The sequence below is a fragment of the Medicago truncatula genome, chromosome 6 (assembly GCF_003473485.1).
Source record: "Medicago truncatula cultivar Jemalong A17 chromosome 6, MtrunA17r5.0-ANR, whole genome shotgun sequence".
Taxonomy (NCBI): Eukaryota; Viridiplantae; Streptophyta; class Magnoliopsida; order Fabales; family Fabaceae; genus Medicago; species Medicago truncatula.
This window is the reverse complement of record NC_053047.1, coordinates 10,304,061-10,325,126: the sequence shown is the minus strand read 5'-3', so window position 1 is coordinate 10,325,126 and position 21,066 is coordinate 10,304,061. Positions and strand designations below refer to the sequence as shown.

Sequence of the window (21,066 nt, the reverse complement as noted above, 5' to 3'; positions counted from 1 at the left end):
TTCCACTCATTTCAAATGCTACACCATTTTGGTAATTTTGACAAACCCCTATTTTCTGATATTTTTTAAGAAGTCTTATTTAACACTACTAAAGTAATCTTATGTGCGATACAGTTGGCGAATGTAGTGTATAAACTTTACTAACATCAAGAGATAACTTGTAACATCAATCAAAAAGTCAATCCTATGATTTGTAGTGGTAAATTAGGGTTCGCCGTTTTTGTGATTTGGAGAGGTCGATCTTTGACTTGGAGAGGGCCGATCTTCGATTTGGAGAAGGAAGATCTGATAGAATATTGTGTCCACCATCACAAGGAAACATTATCAGTACGTTCATTTTAATCATCGCCCAAGGTACGTTTTAATATTTCTTCTTTGTTGAGTGTTTTTCATTGGTATCAATTATTCAATGTCATGACTATATTTGTTTCGGTTTGTTGTCGTATTATTTAAAAATCCACAATCTTCATGAATTAAATAGTAGACGCAAATATTTGTTTTCATATAACAATTTTTTCAATATCATGTTTATGGATTGAATAAAATGATATTGTCTGTTTACATGTCTGCCTCTTCCTTTTGAAAGCGAGATCTAAACTCCTTAGATATCATGTTTAAGGAGTTTACATCTCGCTTTCAAAAGGAAAAGGCAAGCATGTAATCAGACAATATCATTTTATTCAGTTCATAAACATGATATTGAAAAAATTGTTATACGGAAACCAATATTTGTGTCTACTATTTAATTCATGAAGATTGTGGATTTTTAAAAATATGACAACAAAGCGAAACAAATATAGTCATGACATTGAATAATTGATACCAATGAGAAACACTCAACAACGAAGAAAAATTGAAACGCACCTTGGGCGATGATTAAAATGAACGCACTGATAATGTTTCCTTGTGATCATGGACACAATCTTCTATCAGATCTTCCTTCTCCGATTCGAAGATCGGCCCTCTCCAAGTCAAAGATCGACCTCTCCAAATCACATAAACGGCGAACCCTAATTTTCCACTACAAATTGTAGAACAAACTTTTTGATTGAGGTTACAAGTTATCTCTTGATGTTAGTAAAGTTTATACACTACATTCGCCAACTGTATCGCACATAAGATTACTTTATTAGTGTTAAATAAGACTTTTAAAAAATAGAAGAAAACAGGGGTTTGTCAAAATTACCAAAATGGTGTAGCGTTTGAAATGAGTTGGACCAAAATGAAACTTAAAATAAGTGTCATGATATTAAGAGAAAAATGGAATAGAGAGATTATGATTATAATGTGAGTATGAGATATAAAATTATAAAATTATTATCACAAAATAATTGTAGAAATTTCATTTCTCTAAAATAAACATTTGGTACAAAACAAAATCTAAAGCAAGCATTAGAACGAATTTAATTAAACCTCAAACTTACCGTACATTAATTAAAAATTAGTTGCATTTATTTATCAAGTAGCCTAACGGATAATATTCACATTTTAAAATGAACAAGTGATGTATCTGAAGTTCGAACATGATCTCTGTATACAACAATACATTATCCATGTCAATTGAGCTACGCTCACGTAGCTCACAAGGACAATATTAATTGCATTTTATTTAATGCCACATGTTAATGGTAAATTTTGATTACTTTGTTTGTAGTTTTTTCCTTATGAAACTAGTTAAATTGTTTAAAGTTCTAAAGAAAAGTATCATTCACGTGTTTCTCCCTTGCCAACGGGTGTATCGCCAATCACACGTTAGTAATCGATCATTTTGTGAGGATGGGCACTTCCATGCAAATAATTCCAAGGGAAAGTAACTAATTAATGATAATACATCCATAGAAAAATCAACATCAAAGTAACCTAATCATGGATTATTGACGATGTTGAGAAAATCTTAATTTTAAAGAAATCTCTAGATTCCAAAAAATCAAACAAGTAAACTCACCAAAATCGTGACACGATTTTGACAGCATCAACAACCGCACAATTTTGCAAAAGTATAAAAATAGCTTTTCAAATGCAATTTTTATCATTAAAGCTTCTATAAGGCTCCTAAATCAACTCCAACGCACCCAGAAATATTATCCATGGTCATTACACTTTAATTTGCCACTTATAACACTTCAAAACATCAATCCAACATGCAATTTCATAATTTCTACACCTTTTATCATAAAAACTCAAAACCCAAATTAAGCACGTTTAAACCACGATTTTTTTTTTGTTACAATTAAATCACAAATTTAACAAAATCAAAGCATGATTTAGAGATAATCACATACCCAAAATCATAACAATATTATAAAACACGAATTTAACATGTAATCATCAAAGATCAGGAAGAATAAGGAAGAAATAGCATAAACCTTTCAATACCCATTTGTTCAAACAATTCCCATGTGAATAGAGACTCCCTCCTTATCTCAAGAATCGCCAAAGCTAACCTCTCCTATGAATGGGTCTCTATCTAATCTTCACTTCTAGCCTCCTAGAGTTCTTCTTCTTCACCACCTTAGATCCCCTTTGTGCCTCTTCTCTCAATTTGCTCTTGTGTGTTTCTAACCCTAATTCTCATATGACTACAATCTATTTATATCCTCTTATTTGGTCTTGGTTTTTTCACATCCACTTATTGGGTTTGATTTCTATCATGTTTATTCTCCACAAACAAAAACTACTGAATTACTTACTTAAATCTCTTATTTACTCATACACCTCTATTTCCTTAATTTCTCATAATCTCTTATTTTCTAATAATTAACCATCCCATCAATTAAACCACATTAAGTAAAAGTAGTAAACATATAAATTTCTAAATACTACTAATATTATTAGTATCGCATAATAAAAATATTAATAAAGTTATACTAAAAATCGGGATGTTACAAGTCCAACAATCATGTTGATGTCTCCTCCTCAAAACATCTCTAAAGTGTTTGAAAAGTAGTTCCGTAGTTCCTTCCACTCCTCTACCAGCCTTAATGATGACATGTCATTTGACGTTATTCTTAACATGTTTTTCAGTCATTTTTAGTAGGTTTTATTAGCAAAAAGGATGAGTATTAGAGCAATTTCCTATGATTTTAGGATGTTTGTAATGTTTTCTATATTTGAATCTATAATTCTGGTCTTCTCAAAACATAGCAATTTTAGAATCTTTTTGAAGTAATTCACGAAAAAATCATGCATATCGGCAAAGCAATAACACCCAAAATGATGGATAAACGATGAAATTGGGTCTGAGAGCACACTCATGCGCCTAGGGCATGATCCATGCGCCTAGGCATGAGCCACGAGCCTAGGGCATGGTGGAAACACACTCCCATGCGCCTACAACATGGTGTGCGTGTGTCCCATGCACTGAAAAAGTGCGGGGCGAAAACGTATTTTCCTGGTTTTTGTGGGTAAAACCCTCGTTTTTCAGCCCAAACCCTGGTGGTGATAAGTGCCAGAAAGTAGTGATACAATGTTATATTTAAAGTACTTTTGTCACCTGTTTCACAAGTTATTTAGGGAAAAGCCGAGATAAAAGTGAATAATTGCCCTATTACACTTTATATATCTTACTTTATCCATTTGTGGAGGAATTAAATGTCAAGACACCAAGAAAAGAAGAAAAACAAAGAAAATGCACAAAGATCAACTCATCAATGGCGATCCCAAGGCGAGTAGAGGCAGAGAGTTCCAGAGACCACTCGCCCCCAACTCGCAACGACGAGTGGAAGGCAAGAAATCTCCCAATGGCGAGTGAAAGGCAAGCCTAGGGCGAGGAGGACCAAAGAGCAAAGGTCCAGAGTTCGCCATGGCGAACAATATACTCGCGAGGCGAGCTAAGGCGGCTAAAACTTCTCAAAGCTAACGTGGCAGAAACCCACTGATGAAGAAACATCAACTCGTCATGGCGAGCATATATGCGTGAGGCGAGTTCTATCAGAACAGGCCATGTATAAAAGCTCATTCACTCATTTCAGAACATATTATATTACTTTTCAGAGAGAGAATAGGGCGAAATTTTACTGTTTTCATAGAGCAAGAGTGAGTGAGTGTGGATTCATCAAGATTTGTTGAGAAATCATTCTCTTAGCATGGATCTTCATCTTTCCTTCCACTTTTGTAATGTTCTCATGACAATGATGAACTAAATCTCCTTAGTTGGGATTAGAGGTACTTGATTAAGTTCAGAATGTAATCTTTTGATCTTGCAAATATATGATTCTAGCAATTTACATGATATTGATGATATTCTTGTATTTCATTTCCTATCTTTGATTTAAATGCTATTGAGAAATACTTTTGAATCTAGGTTTAAAATATTTATCTATCAAAACAATGATTCTTAACATAGGATTGATGTTTTGATAATCACACAAAGTATCAGAACTTAAAGCTTTCAGATCGTTTAATAGATTGAGAAATCGTGGATTAAACGATACGATCGAATATTGGATTGTTTAATAGTTTGGGAAATCAACGATTAAACAACACAATTGAACTCACAAGATCATTTGAACACGAATGATGTTGTCGAGCGATACGTGATAATATCGATAAAATGCTAGAATCCGTATATGTGATTATCAGGTTATGTTTGACGCTTAATCAACGAACTCTAATTCCAACGCTTTTACGCCTTATTAATCTCCGTTTTTATCTTCGTATTTTAGTTCTTGTAGGTTTAAACAACAACCAAATTACTCTTTAACTTAAAATGATAATCGATGTTGAACGGTTTGTGATATCACACTAGTCCCTAAAAATACGATACATAAATACTTACTATATTCTACGAATTAACGATGCTAGAATACTTTGAACATGGAACCAAACAAAAAAAGAATACTTTGAACTTAAAGCATAAACACTACATTGGTTCACGCTTTTATTATGAAATACAATCTTTATTTTATTTTTTTAAAAAAAAAACAACATCAAAAGCTAGGAGTTAAGATCGGTGGATCCCAATCCAAAATGTAGAATTTAGTGGTAATGTGTAAGATTTTAATGGTAATGTGCTATATCTATTCAAGTAAATGAGAATTTAATATTAGTGTGTGTAAGATATGGGAGAGTTTTTGCATGGTTATCTAAATCTATTAATAACATATAAAGGTAATAACATCTAAAGTGTAAATGATACTAATAATCTCGCATAGTAGACGAGGATGGCAAAATGCTTCAATTTTTTAAGAGACTAAAATGAAATATATTAAAATAAAAGAGTGTTAGAAGGGCTTAGGAAGACATCAAAGAATCCATGAAGCAATTCACAAAGAGGGAAATAACAAAGACCAATAAATGAGAAGGGGAAAAATAGAGCACATGAAACGGTTCTGCCTTCAAACATTGTAGTGAAAATTGAATGAGACAATCTTCGATTTAAACCTCTAAAATTGAATCTTCAATCGATCGCAATCAGCCCAGAATTCTCCCATGCTGCTTTGACCTCGCCCACACTTTTATAAAGGTTTCCTTCAGGGTCGTAGAAATACTGCATAACAAAATTTATACTTTTATTCACGCACAATATTTTTACAATCTTATTCATGGTGAACGCATACTATAAGTGTATTGCAAAGGGAATTATATAAAAGACTTAAACAAAGACAATAAGTAAAATGGTGAATATATACTATAACAAAATTATTTAAGCTTGTACGATGTAGAATTAATAAATTACTTATTTAAATCAATTTATCTTTTGTTTTTGTTTTCCCAAAATTAAACTCATGGCCTAAAAGTTTCTAACCTCTTAGTTTTTGATTCTCAAAGCTTTGGTTTTTACTTCATGTTTTACAATTTTAATGTTAAATATACAAATATATAATGAATGTATTAAATTTACATCAAAATAAAATAAAATAAAAGAATATAAGAATGTGAAAAGAGATCTTATATGAAAATTAAGTCAATAATATAAACTAGAAGGGTGTAACTATTACCTTATATACCCTATCAGACTTCATATGACGTTTCAGACGGCGTTCTTCTGCGACCCATGTTGGAAGCAACCACTCATATCCTGGTGAAGTGTGGTCATGAAAAGTAATCGAGACTAGATTTTCGGGCATCTTCCGTTTGCCTTTTTTGTCTTTTATTTTTGAAATTGTGTTTCTGGTTGCTTCCGAAAAATTTTCCATTATCTGTATCAAACACACAAAAACACTTATGCAGGGCATTCAAATGTGAATAGGTAATAGAACATTTTTATTTTTTTTTGAAAGAATAGGTAATAGAACATTAAAGACCAAATAATTTGAAAAGAAATTTATAACTTTGATATGATATTTTCAAGGGCCACCATTGATAATACATGTAAACATGTATGATTGTCAAGATAAAAATTGACATTTGAGTTCAAATCTTAGAAGTAACTAACAACATACATGAACGTATACACATGATATGATGATACATGAATTATAGAATAAATGTAAGCTCATATACAAACATATTTCAAAACACAACAAGAATATTGAACATGGAATGAGCCCAATACATGTATAAGTTTATGTTACAACCTCTCTATCTTAGTGTATGCTCTTCAAATCCTAAACATTATACATGCATATTGAGAAAAATTATAGTTAAATATACCATACAATTTAACCTAATAATATACAAGACGAGGTGTCCCATCTTGCTCAATCTATACAACACCTTCGTCTTATAAAATAAAACTACATAGAATATTATACTAGTAGATTAAATATAATTAATATCAATTGTAAGACAATTTAAAAATCCAAAAAGTCATATTTAAAGTACTGCACTTCTTTTATTTTAAACTCTAAAGAATCTCATTAAAAATTGGATGAACCAACACGTTTCAACTTCTTATAGTATTCAGATAAGCACAAATTATGAATGAAGATTCAAATGATTTAGCAAAATTTTCTAAGTTTTTCTGGAGTATTACAATTTACTTAGAATCCGAATCAAATTTCTCCTATTACATATTTAAAGACAATAATTCAAGCAAAATTATACACTAAATTTCATAGCACCTTTTTATATAAAAAAAAACTCAGTCCATGTAATTTTATAAACTTATTAAATTATCTTAATCCAAACATTGAAATATCCAGAAATTTTATTTTTTATTTTATGAAAACTCGATATCCGATCCAAGAATCGACTAATCCGAAGGGACCAATCTCACCGCCCACTTGAGGGGGCCCCGTTTAAAGCCAGAACAAGCTCTGTATGGACTTAACCCACCAAAATTGACACCAGAGGAAGTCGAACCTGAGACCTCTAGAGGAGCAAACTCCAAGATCCCAAGCCAACCACTAGACCAACCCCAAATGGATTAAAATATCCAGAAATTTTAATCTATTTTATACATCACTGAATCCCTAACCAAGCATTTTAAGAATAGGTTCATTCTATACATATTCACCCTAAAGAGAACACACACAACTAGCACCTAACAATCCATACTAAATAGCTATATCAAACTCATATTTAATAAACCTTTAAAATCAACAATAAATTGAGTTTTAATGATAATATATCCATAAAAAAAAAAAAAAAAATCAACATCAAAGTAACCTAATCATGGAGTATTGACGATGTTGAGAAAATATCATTTTTTCAAAATCCCTAGATCCCAAAAAATCAAACAAGTAAGTATACTCACCAAAATGATAGAAATTATGGAGAAAACAAGACCAAAACACTATCTCTTTCTTCTCCCTTTTCAACAATTATTATATTATTTTCTTGATGAGATCCCCTTTTAATTTCTTCTTCAATTTATTGTATGAGACTGGTGTGGGTAAGGGTGAACTAATTTTTGTTCCAAAATCAATATTATGGTGTGTAAGCAGATGACTTTAGTGGGGGGTGAGAGAAACAAGCTTATGGTTTTGCGTGTGAAGTTGGTGAGGGTGAAAGACATAAGGTTGCATAAAGTATTTTGCGTGCAAAACTCAATTTTATAGAGAAACCCAAAACAAAAGCTTGGCTCTTTCTGCTTTTCTCTCCCTTTTCAACGATTATTCTATTATTTTCTCCATAAGATCCCCCTTTTATTGCTTCTTTTATTTATTTTGTGAGAATGATGTGGATAGGGCTGAATTTATTTTTGTCACGAAATCTATTTAAGGGTGTGTAAACATGTGATAAAAGTGGGGGTGAGAGAAACGAGGTTATGAATGTGTAAATGTGTGAATTTTGTGAGGGTGCAAGATATGATTTTACATCAAGTGCTTTGCGTTCAAAACTCAATTTTACCCTCGAGTTTTAAAACAAAATCCTACCTTTTCTTTATCCTTATTTACATTTTGCTTAAGTGTTCCTGCCTTATGTTATAATGTTTTCCTTATAATAAATAAAATTATCATCTATCCAAACCTATATACACTCTCTAGTAATCACAAATATTAAATATAACATATAAAATTCGACACCATATATTTAAACCATATTTTTATTTGAGTATTTTTTTTCATGTAAAAGTATGAATAGGTAGACACTTTTTTTTATATAAAAAAAAGCCATGCTAGCCGCTTAAAATTGTTATCAAGAAGAATCAAACCTGATATTTAGAGAGGGACACACTCTAAGTTAACACCATCTAGTCAACTAAAATGGGTTGAATAGGTAGAAACTTAATTGACCTTTTTTAATAATAAGCCTTATTTGACTTCTTTTAATTGGAAATATGGAGCGCTATAATAAAATTCCAATTTTAATTTTCTAATTATATAAAATTCCAATTATAACTACTTAACTTAAAGGGTGATATCTATTAGATAGATTTTTTTTCGAATTGTTGTTTTGTTATAGGCCCTATAAACTGAAGACGGTCCTTGTAGTGTATGCATTGATTATAAGGCACATCCTCCATCCGAAATTACTATTGATTCTAAAAACTTAAGAGTGGTCTTGCAGTATACTTACAAGACTTAATTCAAGTTTATATCAAGCCTACAACAATTTTAGATGGCGACGAGTGGTTCAAAACAAAAAAATATATACATGAAGGAAATGGTTTCACAACATTGTGTCATGATTTTATGCTCAGAATTTTTTTTTCCACCTCCTTCAAAACAAAATCGTGACACGGTTGCAAAAATCTAGACACGATTTTGACAACATCAGCAACCGCACAACTGTGCAGAAGTAAAAAAAAAAAAAAACAGCTTTTCAAATGCGATTTTTACCATTAAAACTTCTCTAAGGCTCATAAATCAACTTCAACGCACTCAAATCGCCCATAAATATTATCCGTGGTCATTACACTTTAATTTGGCACTTATAACACTTCAAAACATCAATCCAACATGCAATTTCATGATTCCTTCACCTTTTATCATAAACACTCAAAACCCAAATTAAGAACAATTAAACGACAATTTTTTTTTCTTACAATTAAACCCCGAATTTAACACAACCAAAGCATGAATTTAGAGTTAATCGCATACCCAAAATCATAACAATATTATTAAACACGAATTTAACGTGTAATCATCAATGATCATGAAAAATAAGAAAGAAATCACTTAAACCCTTCATACCCATTTGTCTAAACAATTCCCATGTTAATAGAGACTTCCCCCTTACCTCAAGAATCACCAAAGCTAACCTCTCTTATGAATCGGTCTCTCTCCAATCTTCTCTTCTAGTCTCCTAGAAATCTTCTTCTTCACCACCTTAGATCCCCTTTGTGCCTCTTCTCCTAATTTGCTCTTCTGTGTTTCTAACTCTAATTCTCATAAGACTACAATATATTTATATCCTCTTAGTTGGACTTGGTTTTCTCACATTCACTTATTAGGTTTGATTTCTATCATGTTTATTCTCCTCGAATAAAAACTAATCAATTACTCGCTTAAACCTCCTATTTACTCATACACCTCTATTTCCTTAATTTCTCATAACCTCTTATTTTCTAATAACTAACCAACCAAATCAATTCAACCACATTAAGTAAAAGTAATAAACATATAAATTTATAAATACTACTAATATTACTAATATCACATAATAAAAATAATATTAATAAACTAATACTAAATGTTACAATTCCAACCATCAAATTGATGTCTCCTCCCCCAAAACATCTCCAAAGTGTTGAGCAAAGTAGTTCCCTAAGTCCTCCCACTCCTCTTTTGGACTTACTAATGACAAATCATCTTACGTTATTCTTAACATGTGTTTTAGTCATTTTCAGTAGGTTTTACCAGCAGAAAGGAGGAGTATTAGAGCTATTATTTCAGGATATTTGTAATATTTTCTATATTTGACTCTATAATTCTAGTCTTCCCAAAACATAGCAATTTTAGGGTGTTTTTAAAGTAATTCACGAAGAAATCAAGCAAATCGGCAAAGCAATAACATTCGAAGATTTGCGGAGACCTTGGGAAGATAAAGAAGGAAGATTCAAGAGGCCTAATAAATAAGACTTTATAGATGGAGAAATATTGTTCTCAGGTCCCAAGACAACTTATTTGGAAGCAAACACCCAAAACAATGGATAAACGAAGAAATTGGACAGGAGAGCACACTCATGCGCCTAGGGCATGAGCCACGAACCTAGGGCATGGTGGAAACACACTCCCATGCGTTTAGGGCATAGTGTGTGCGTCCTGTGCACTGAAAAAGTGCGGGGTGAAAACGTATTTTCCTGCTTTTTGTGGGTAAAATCCGTGTTTTCAGCCCAAACCCATGTGTAAACTCTCACTATAAATACTGCATTCCTCAATCATAATTTTTTCATTCATAACTGGAGCAATTAAATAGGAAGGCGATTCTAGGAGCTTCAAGAGGAGTTTTCCTATCCTCTCCTTGTTTGTCTAGGGTATGTTTTTATCTTTAGTAATTTGTCTTTAGTTGCCGTGTGTAACTAAATCTTATTTGGTTAGAATTCTAAGATGAATAATGACAGCCAGTCATTCACTATTTTTAGAGTCTTTTTAATTAAGTTTTAAATTTATTATTAGTAGTATGTTCTTTAATTTAGAGTCAATTTAAATAAATTCTAGTTTTTCAATTATTGAGTCAATTATGTGTATTATCAACATTATTATTGGCCACATGATCAAACAAGAGAAAAAGATAAAAAGCTTTGGATAGCTATTGGCTAGTAAAAGAATAAAACAAAAGTCATGGTTTTATGAATTAATTGGATGGACCAATGAAAATTGAAGAAGTGCTAAATGGGCCAAGGGAAAAAGCAAAATCACGTGAGTTAACTTGGAAAGAAAGAAATGAATTAGGTTTTGAACATTATAAAAGAGCAACACAACACATCAAGCAAAAGACCACGTTTTGGAGGAAAAGTCCCGAGAGGAGGAAAAGAGGTAGAAGACTAACGTATGCAAAAGGGACCAGGCATATCAAATTCAAGAAACTCTCATGATACAAATCTGTAATTTCTTTTATTAATATTGCTGAATCTTTTATCATGAGTTGCTAACTTTTTTAGAGATTAGATCTGAGATGATTTTGTGTAAGCCTAATTGAAACATGTTGCTGTGAAACTCTATTTATTATGAATGACAATCTAGTTTTTATTCAATTCAATTGTTCTTAATGTTTTTTATATCCTTATCAAATATAAACATGATTTAGTGAGAATGAATGACTACTGACTATAGCTTTCTACTTAGACCTAATTGAATTGTTCAAATAAATATGGTTAGTCTAGGAATGGATAATCGTTTATTTGTGATATTAAGTTAACGTTCGTAAAACTTTCGAAGATTATTAGACCACCTAAGGAATTAGGGACTGTAGTTTGAGAAGAGGGTCCTAAGTCAAGGGATTGATTAGGGCTACTTTGTTAACTATCGTGAAACTAGAAAATCATTCATAAGAATAGGTGCAGTATACCAATTAGGGGAACATAGATGATTCGAAAGACCTGATCTCATCTCTCTCATATTTTCTAAACAAACTTTATTTTCTTTTATTTAATTTTTATGCACACAAATCTATTGCCTAAGACACTTATAAAATTTACACATCCTAGATTAACTTTATTGCTAAGTTGAGATTAACACAATCCTCGTGGGTACGAAATTATTTTTATTACTTCGATAGTATTTGTGACACTTGCCAAATCTCTATCAATGAACCTTTGTTTATTTTGTTGGATAATTATTTAATTTAATGTCGTTTATTTTATTTATTTTATGTTTGCTATTAAGTTTTAATAGGTTTAGTTTATTTGTAGAGTAGTGCTAGCAACACTCTCTTTTCAACACTCTCTCAAACACTCATTACATTCTCCTAAATTTGTGGTAAGGTAGATGTTGATAGTGTTTTCCATCTGTAGAACTACTAAGAGAGAGGGCGAGTGTGCTATGAGTGTTCTAAGATTCATAGATGGGAAACCCCTTTAGGAACATTGTCCTTCAGTGTCTTTGGAAATTTAGGAATGCCAATATAAAGTCTATGTTTCAATTACCTTTGAGGGAGTAAGACCCTACACGTAATGATTACCCTGTGACCAGTAGGTGCAACTCAACATTGGAGGGATAGACCTAGTCAACCGAGTTAGTATAGACCCCACACGTAAGGATCATCGTGCGATCGGCAGGTGCAGCTTAACAACCGCTTATGTTGAACTTCCCAACGACCTCATCACTTGTATAGTCTAATTAAGATAAATAAACACGACATGACTAATATTTAATATCTAGCAAATACATAGGGGGATTTGAAGAATCCTAACCATTGCTTACTTTTCTGCAACCAAAACGGGTAACTTGCTCTTTTGCAAACAGATAAAAATTACAATCTCTAACGCTTCACTCTTTTATTTTATATCGTCAAACTAAAATAAGTAACGCGAGTTGTTTCAACAAAATGACAATCCATGTGGATACAATACTCTACTTATCACTTTATTACTCCCTCCGTTCCTTTTTAAGTGTCACTTTTGGAGAAATTTTTTGTTCCAATTTAACTGTCACTTTCAAAGTTCAATGCAACTTTAAATGTTGTTTTATCAATATTACCCTTAGTTATTTATTGCGGAGAGGGAAATATATGAAATGAGATATTAAATGAATAAGGCTATTATAGTAAAAGTATCAATTATTGTATCAAAAGTAGTAACATTTATTGATTGTTTTGATTTGTGTAAAATATCACAAAATGACAATTAAAAAGGAACAGAGGTAGTACTTGATAAACAATTTGGTATATTTGTCTAATCCGACCATCCCTTACCAATCAACCTTGGAATAAATTCGTTTTGTGTTGCTCCTTTAGATTGGTTTTGATGATGTTTTTGTTGTTGTTAATATGATTATTACCTATTAGTAATTTCCTAGTTTGTAAAAGCATCTTAACAATTATGTCTTGAAATCCTCTAGAACAAGTTACTCCTAAAGTTCATGTGTTTTTTTTATACTTAAGTGTTCTCAAATTTACGAATGATTGTTAAATTGGAATGGTTTTAGTCCCCAATTGAACCTCGCATATTGTATATCGAGAGGCGTAAGATATGAAATATCTCCATGAAACACCCAAACATTAGCATCCCTTTACTCCAATTACGAATTATTTGGGACAAAAACTTGATCAAGATGAATCACACACCTCCACTAGGTTGAACCCACATAAATGTTTGTCCCACCCAATGTAGATCATTAAACCCTAGAATTTCAAGAAGAAATTGATGTACCTCGAGTCCTCATTCCTCACTTCCCTTCGAAGCTTACCTCCTACTTCTTTCCTCTCATCCTTCCTCTGATCAAATTAAAATCTTTCAAAAACGCGAAAATTCCTCTACATAGTTGTTTTTCACTACTAAGGTATTACTTGAAAAATTTCCGTTATTTTGTCAAGTTGAAAATTTTTCATTATTGATATTTGATTATGAGTTATTAAATGGTAAAGTGAATATCCACCCGCATCCTCTTTTTTGACAAAAACTCACATGGATTGAATACTTTAAGGACGATACACCACTTTTTCAACACGCCCCACTCTAACGAACCCCTACAAATCCCTTACCTTGAAACATTGAAACATAATTGCCTATACCACCATCCCACATTTTAAGAATTCCCCCACCCCTCTCCATGGAAGGGACAATCATCCACTCCCACACTATCATTCTCTCACAAAAGAGAACACAATTTTCCATCTCCGCATTCCAGCTTCGTTTATTTAGTTTCCAAGATATCCACCCCTCCCTATTCACCAAATCCCTAATTTGTCTCATCCTCATTCTTTGGACAACACCCATATTTATTCAAATCATTTCCTTCAAGGTCGATCAATTTATCAATGCTTTTCACTCTTTTTTCATTACTTGATAACCCTAAGTTCAAGACTATATTGAATAATCCTTCAACCTCAATTTTGTAATTGGTGAGATATGTGTAATAAATACAAAAAGGGCAGAGAGCTAATCCCTCAAGCTATTAAGCACCAAAAACCTGCCTCTTAAAAAAAAAAAAGCACCAAAAACTTTGTTCTTAACTGTAATTTTCTTCTACTACACCTTCATAGTTTAGCACGGTGTTTCCCTCTAGACCCTAATAAATCACCCTGAATATGGTCTAATTGGACCTCTGGAACTTCAAGTACCAAATTGCTATTGATTTAGCATATGTGCTTACCTTTCATCAATCGATCCCTCTTCGCCGCATTCACAAATTTTGAGTTACCATTAAGTTGATGTTGGACCTAAGCCCACAAGGTACCCGCAAAAAATACACACAATAGAGGGTAAATACCAGCAATAATGGGTCTGAACCCTCCTTGCAGTCGTACATATATAAATATAAAATTTTTAATTTTATATAACACTAAAATTATTTAATTAATCTTAAAGTTTTGATATGTATTGTAATGTAAACTTGTTTTTTATTCTTTGGGTGCCTTTTAGTTGGGATAAATACTATGATTTGTAATATTTTACAAGTTGATTTAAAAGATTTTGCATCATAGTTGAATTATTAAAGTTCCTCTCATCTTTAGTACTAAATATTGCAGAAAACAATTTTGCATTATTGCATTGAGAAACTACATGATACATAAACTCAACATCAATTGCATTATATAATAGAGGCAATGCCACAGAAAAATACAAAATGTTTTGGAAAACAAAAAGGAAAAAAGCTCTGGTGTGGGGAAAGATCCCTTGCTCAAAAGAGCATACTAAACACCTAGATATTCAACACATTTATTGAAACAAAACCGAAAATTCGAAAAAATTGCACTCTCTGTGAACCAAGCAGAACCATTGTGTGATTACTTGGATTCTACTTTCTTAATTACTACCATTTACTTTCCACTTGCAAGCTGGTTGCGGATGCGTTTTGTGGCCTCAACCATGGCAGTGAGGGCTGGGTTCACCTCGGTGTACTTGCGAGTTTTGAGACCACAATCGGGATTGACCCACAAAACGTTTTTCTCAAGCACTGCAAGCATCTTGTTGATCCTCTCAGCAATTTCTTCAGTTGGTGGTATTCTTGGGGAGTGAATGTCATAAACTCCAGGGCCAATTCCAGCGCCATACTTAACTCCATCGCGGAACACCCTTAGGAGCTTTTCATCAGAACGAGAATTCTCAATGGTGATCACATCAGCATCCATGTCAATGATTGAGTGGATGATATCATTGAAGTGAGAGTAGCACATGTGGGTGTGGATCTGTCAATTGTTAACAATCCAAGATATGTAAGTTAATTAACTATAGATGTAACATTTTTTAACTTTATAATATGAATTTTACTTCGTCATACATTAGAAGGGAAAAGAAAAATTGGATCATGTTTTGTATTACAAAGCATAGACACGGACACCAGACACAACACTGATACGTAAAATCTGATCATGTGTGTGAGCCATTTACACGTGACTCTAACCCGACCAATGATTTGAAGTGTCAGTGCTTCGTATTTGTAATTTAGAAGTACCTGAGTAGTATCCTGCACACCGACATTGGTGATCCTGAAAGAATGGACAGCCCAGTCCAAGTAGTCAGCTTGTCCAGATTTCCTCAATGGCAACCCTTCTCTCAAAGCAGCCTCATCAATTTGGATAACAGTAATACCGGCTTTTTCAAGGTCTTCTACTTCATCCTTGATAGCCAAGGCAATCTGATAGCAAGTCTCGGATCTGTAAAAAGTTGAATAGCATGTTAGAAATAGCAATAAAGTAAACATCGATTTATTTAGTCTTTGTCGACCACGTTAAGATGAGTCTTAGAATTTATACCTAGGTTGGTCATTACGAACAAAGGACCAGTTGAGAATGGTGACAGGGCCAGTAAGCATTCCCTTCATTGGGCGTTTGGTCATGCTCTGAGCCATGGATGACCAGAAGACGGTCATTGCTTTAGGACGGCTCACATCACCATAGATGATTGGTGGCTTCACACAGCGAGATCCATAAGATTGCACCCATCCATTAACAGTGAAGGCAAAGCCTGACAACTGCTCACCAAAGTACTCAACCATGTCATTTCTCTGCAATGAAAAGTGAAAACAATTAGTTGGAAGTACAATCGGTAATCGACAACATCAGAATGAGGCGCAGGAAATTGGACAAGGACATGAATATTTAGTCCTTAAATGAATATGAGAACTAACCTCAGGCTCTCCGTGTACAAGGACATCGATATCGAGCTTTTCTTGGAGCTCAACGACTTGACGGATTTCCTCTTTCATTGACTTAACATACTCTTCCTCCGAGACCCTGTAAAAGAAACAAGATTATAGTCAATAAAAGAATGAAAAAATGGTCAAGAAAGCCAAGTTATAAGCTCCCAGAAGCATATCTTACTTGGTAGCCTTGTATTCACGTCGCACCCTCCTCAATTCAGGGGTCTGAGGGAAGGATCCAATGGTAGTGGTTGGAAGGACGGGAAGGTTGAGCTTCTTTTGTTGTGCCTCCAGTCTAGCGCTGACATTTGTGGCACGACGATGGTCAGAACCCTTCAATGCAGCAGTCTGCGAGGGAAAGAAAATAAGTCATAAGTAACATGAGAGTGATTTCTTTTTCACAATTCTGACTCTAGAGGAATGAGCAGTTAAACACTCACAGCCTTCTGAACACCCTCGTTAGTCACTCTTGGAGAGGACTTTCTTGAAGCGAGAGCTGCAGAATTAGAAGAGAAGAAGGCCTGCAAATGAAACAATGATTTGATTGAGTGAATAATGAATTAAAACAAAAATTAAATAAGTTGGAAGATAGATAAAAATTAACTAAGATGCAATTTTGTTATCAAGTTTTGTTTGATGTATGATAAAGGAAAAGAAGGTTGATTACCTCATCCTTTTGACCAGCCAATGCCTTGGCCAATGCATTTACTTCAACGACTTTTTGCGCAGCAAAAGCTAGCCATGATTTAATCTCATTATCCAGCTTGGTCTCGTTAACAAGATCAACAGCAGTGTGGAGAAGTGAGCAAGAGGTTGACACAACGAGTTTATCTGCACACGTTTTTGTAAAATAGATATTTCAAGTGACAGTATTATGACTGTTTGGATAAATAGTTTAATTAAATGCTTATAAGTTTTTTCTAGCCAAATATTCACGAAATGCATCTTTGATGAAATACCTTTGCCGACAATCTCCTCCAGCCCGTTTAATGTAATCAGAGAAGAAGTAAGATCATTAGCCCAAATGTTCCTTCCATCAACTACTCCAGCGAACAAGTATTTTCCACTAGGGAATCCCCCCTTAATCAAATCAACAGTCTTAGCTCCACGGACTAAATCGAATCCGAATGCTGTGACACCAGCAAGACCTGTGAGGATCTTGTATGCCTCAGCGGGAATGTCGGCAAAGTAGGTCTCAACAAGAACATTTAAACCAGATAAAGAGGAAGCAAGATCTGAGTATGCTGCAGTAAATGCGTTCAACTTGGGTGATTCAAGGTCTAAGACAAGTGAAGGTTCATCAAATTGAATCCATGAAGCCCCGGCTGCCTTAAGATCAGCCACAACTTCCCTGAGTTAATAAAAATAAGCGATTTAGGAAAGTAACATGGATAAACAACTTAATTAAGTGTTTATAACATAAGCGTTTATCATATAAGTGCTTCTCTATAAGATATTTCTATTACAATAAATAAAATAAAGTCAAACTGTTTTCTTATAAGCAATAAGCTATCATGAAGAGCTTATGGAAATAAGTTGAAAATAATTTATGGACATGCCATATGTTTTTCCATAAGATCTCTCAAATAGTCTCATAAGTACTTACGCCAATAGATAAACTCAAATAAGACATCCAAATAGGCCTATAAACATAAAGCGCAAACTATTAACCGTTCTCCACAACTTAGATTCTTACTTGTATACTGCAATGACTTTTGGGAGGAGAGTAAGAAGATCAAAGGATGGATCAACACCGTTAGCAAGCTTGGAGAGCAACAAGTATGATACTGGGCCAACGAGGACTGGAATAGTATCGACTCCAAGCTGAAAGAAAAATTTAATATTCAGGGACAATGTAGAGATAGATAAACACATGAAAACATCCCACACAAAAACCAACATCAGAACTTTTCCTGAAAAATGAAATGTACGCAAATGACTTTAAATGCTTACCGCCTTGGCTTCCTTGTATTCATTCACTGCTTTGTGAGAAGCATAAGTGAATTTCACATCAGGTCCCAATTCGGGGACAATGTAGTGGCTGATCAATGCACATAAATACCGAAGTTTCGTAGTTAGATCATTATAACCACGGAATCATAAGGAACAAACAAGTACCAATACAACAAAAACATGAGCCATCAAGACTTACTAGTTGGTGTCAAACCACTTGGTCATCTCCATTGCAGGCACAGAAGCGTTACCTCTGGCCATGGAGAAGTAGGTATCGAATCCAATCTCACCGCCAGTCCATCCGTATCTTGGGGGAACAGCACCGACCATGGCGGTGGTATTGAGCACCTGATCATAGTATGCGAAAGTGTTGCTAGGGATATACTTGATCCCGGCACTGGACATCTGTTTCCAGATAGATGCCCTGAGGTCAGCAGCCACCTTCTCCAAATCCTCGGCGCTGCTCTTCTTATCCCAGAATGATTCAAGGGCGAACTTGAGCTCTCTCTTGGGGCCCATGCGAGGATATCCAACAATATGTGATGCCATTTTCTGCCATATCAGATAAAAATTGAAAAGAAAAATGTCAGTCCTCTCTAGTTTAAAATCACATCTGTTATATTCCTATGTCAGAAATTATACACCTCACATACATTATTACTACAATGTGTTATTTGAAAATATCTTTAGAAAATTTTACATCTTATGAAACACTAACACACACAAACACCAAACACCAAACACAGAAACTATCAATAATAAGACAAAAATCAAATAATTGAATGTATCCACATGTGTTTGTGTCATGTCGGTATACACCTTCAATCGAAAGTGTTGAATGTCGATTGTTTTGATTTGAATCACATGAGCACAATGAATGTTTTAAATAAAGATCTATGAATGCAATAGATGCCACGACATCTAAGTTTTCAATGCCTCGGCAACTATAACCTAACCGCGACTGCAACCATTACCGCCACCACGATTTAAAACGGTATTATACATGATCATTGAATTTTTATTTTAATAACAACAACAAATTAGAAGAAAAACAGATCTAAATTAAGCAAGTAAGCATTAAGATAATAACAATAATAATTACCAGTAATGATAATAAAGAATAAAGAAGAGAAAAATGTTATATAGTTTAGTTAGTAAGAAGAAGAAAAGAGAGAGAGGGAGATATATGAATAAGGAAGGAGAAAAACAAGAATATATACAAGAAAAGTGAAAAAAATGAATGAAGGAGAGTGAGAGTCTCTGAATCATACCCTTATTTTTGAGAGAGAGTGAGACCAATTCTTTGTGATGAATGAAAGAGAGAATGTGGCGCAAGAGAAATGGAGTTAAGTTCGGAGTATTTATAGTTTTTTTTGTTGCATGTGGCTGTTTTGTTGATCATGTCTAAATCTAACCAACTACTACCATACCATACCAAACTTCTCATTCATTCATACTCAACATACCACTTAACCAACCATCTTTTTGCTTTTTTTATACATTTTAGAGAATCTAAAAAGTTAGGAGAAATTATTTTTGATGCAAAATTTAACATCAACATTGCATGTTTATGATTAGCAAGTCCAGCACCTCAAAGTTGTATGTGTGAGTTTCACGTAGAATTCATCATTTTGTATATAGATTAAAAAAAAAAAAATACATGTATTTATTTATATAGTTTTCTAGCTTTATATAATATTTTGAATAATGATATTTAAACAACAAAAAATTAATAATGTATAGGACAATCGTATTACAATACACTAAAAACACGTGTTAGTTTGATTGGATGAAAGAGAAAAAATATTAAAAAAATTACAACCGTATCAAAATAATGTGTTGGACAACTTTTAAGTTTTTTTTTTTTAATAAGGCAAAATGAGATTTAAATTACCACGGACGATTCATCTCGTATAAGATGTGCAAAAGAGAATCATCAAAAAATAATACAAAGTCTAGTTATAGGTGCGAAAAAAAAAAAAAAAAAAAAAAAAAAAAGCAAGCACCGTAGTAAAGAAACATGAAAGTTACAGCCCAACACACATACAAGATAAAGGGTGCCGCCACCAATCATGATAACTAAAGACAAAAGTAGGCGCATTTGCCTTTAATCAATGGAAAGATAACAATTTAACATTTTCTGTTAAAATTTGTGGAACTGCAAATCTCTGATGAAATAAATTTCTCTTATATTTTTTCATTAGGAGCGTGACATCCACAATTACATCTATATGATGTTGTTGGATTTTGTGTGTCCGAATATGAGAAAGACGATGTTGTTTCGTCAATCAGTGACTGCTAACTTAGAAATGCGTGGTTGGTAACAGTCAATACCATGATATGGTTGGGCCATCTTTAATTTTAGTAGTGGAAGCAACTCAACACAAGTTTTCTTCAACTAAAATTTTTGCTTTCATTACATTTGAGCCAAATTTTACTTGACAATGCCTTATTTTGTTGCAATAAGGACCTATAAATTAATTAGAAGTGTTTTACGGGTTGTTCTTGCGGAAAGGTTTGACTCAACAAACAAAGGTTTAAA

General features: G+C 33.4%; 1 protein-coding gene and 1 long non-coding RNA gene across 2 annotated transcripts; both read right to left on the bottom strand.

Annotated features, from left to right (window-relative positions):
* Nucleotides 1-5,251: 5,251 nt before the first annotated feature.
* On the bottom strand, nucleotides 5,252-7,877 carry LOC120580813 (uncharacterized). The gene is made up of 3 exons (XR_005646573.1): nucleotides 7,640-7,877; nucleotides 5,940-6,140; nucleotides 5,252-5,488 (listed from the first exon to the last, which is right to left on the bottom strand). It is a non-coding gene; the product is annotated as an uncharacterized lncRNA (long non-coding RNA).
* Nucleotides 7,878-14,993: 7,116 nt separating this feature from the next.
* On the bottom strand, nucleotides 14,994-19,921 carry LOC25495847 (5-methyltetrahydropteroyltriglutamate--homocysteine methyltransferase 1). The gene is made up of 12 exons (XM_013596098.3): nucleotides 19,796-19,921; nucleotides 18,724-19,076; nucleotides 18,525-18,612; nucleotides 18,268-18,395; nucleotides 17,531-17,922; nucleotides 17,239-17,402; nucleotides 17,012-17,092; nucleotides 16,753-16,919; nucleotides 16,560-16,665; nucleotides 16,186-16,436; nucleotides 15,885-16,086; nucleotides 14,994-15,618 (listed from the first exon to the last, which is right to left on the bottom strand). Exons 2-12 carry the CDS (start codon nucleotides 19,071-19,073, stop codon nucleotides 15,250-15,252), a joined length of 2,298 nt encoding a protein of 765 aa, XP_013451552.1. The 5' UTR covers nucleotides 19,074-19,076; nucleotides 19,796-19,921; the 3' UTR covers nucleotides 14,994-15,249.
* Nucleotides 19,922-21,066: the final 1,145 nt, after the last annotated feature.

Coding starts and splice junctions, on each gene's coding strand:
- LOC25495847 (XM_013596098.3), bottom strand. CDS start 19,073: ATGGCATCACATATTGTTGGATATCCTCGCATGGGCCCCAAGAGAGAG. Junction 18,396..18,524: donor AATACAAGGAAGCCAAGGCG/GTAAGCATTTAA, acceptor TTTTTCTTTCAG/CTTGGAGTCGATACTATTCC. Junction 16,437..16,559: donor TTGTACACGGAGAGCCTGAG/GTTAGTTCTCAT, acceptor TTTTCATTGCAG/AGAAATGACATGGTTGAGTA.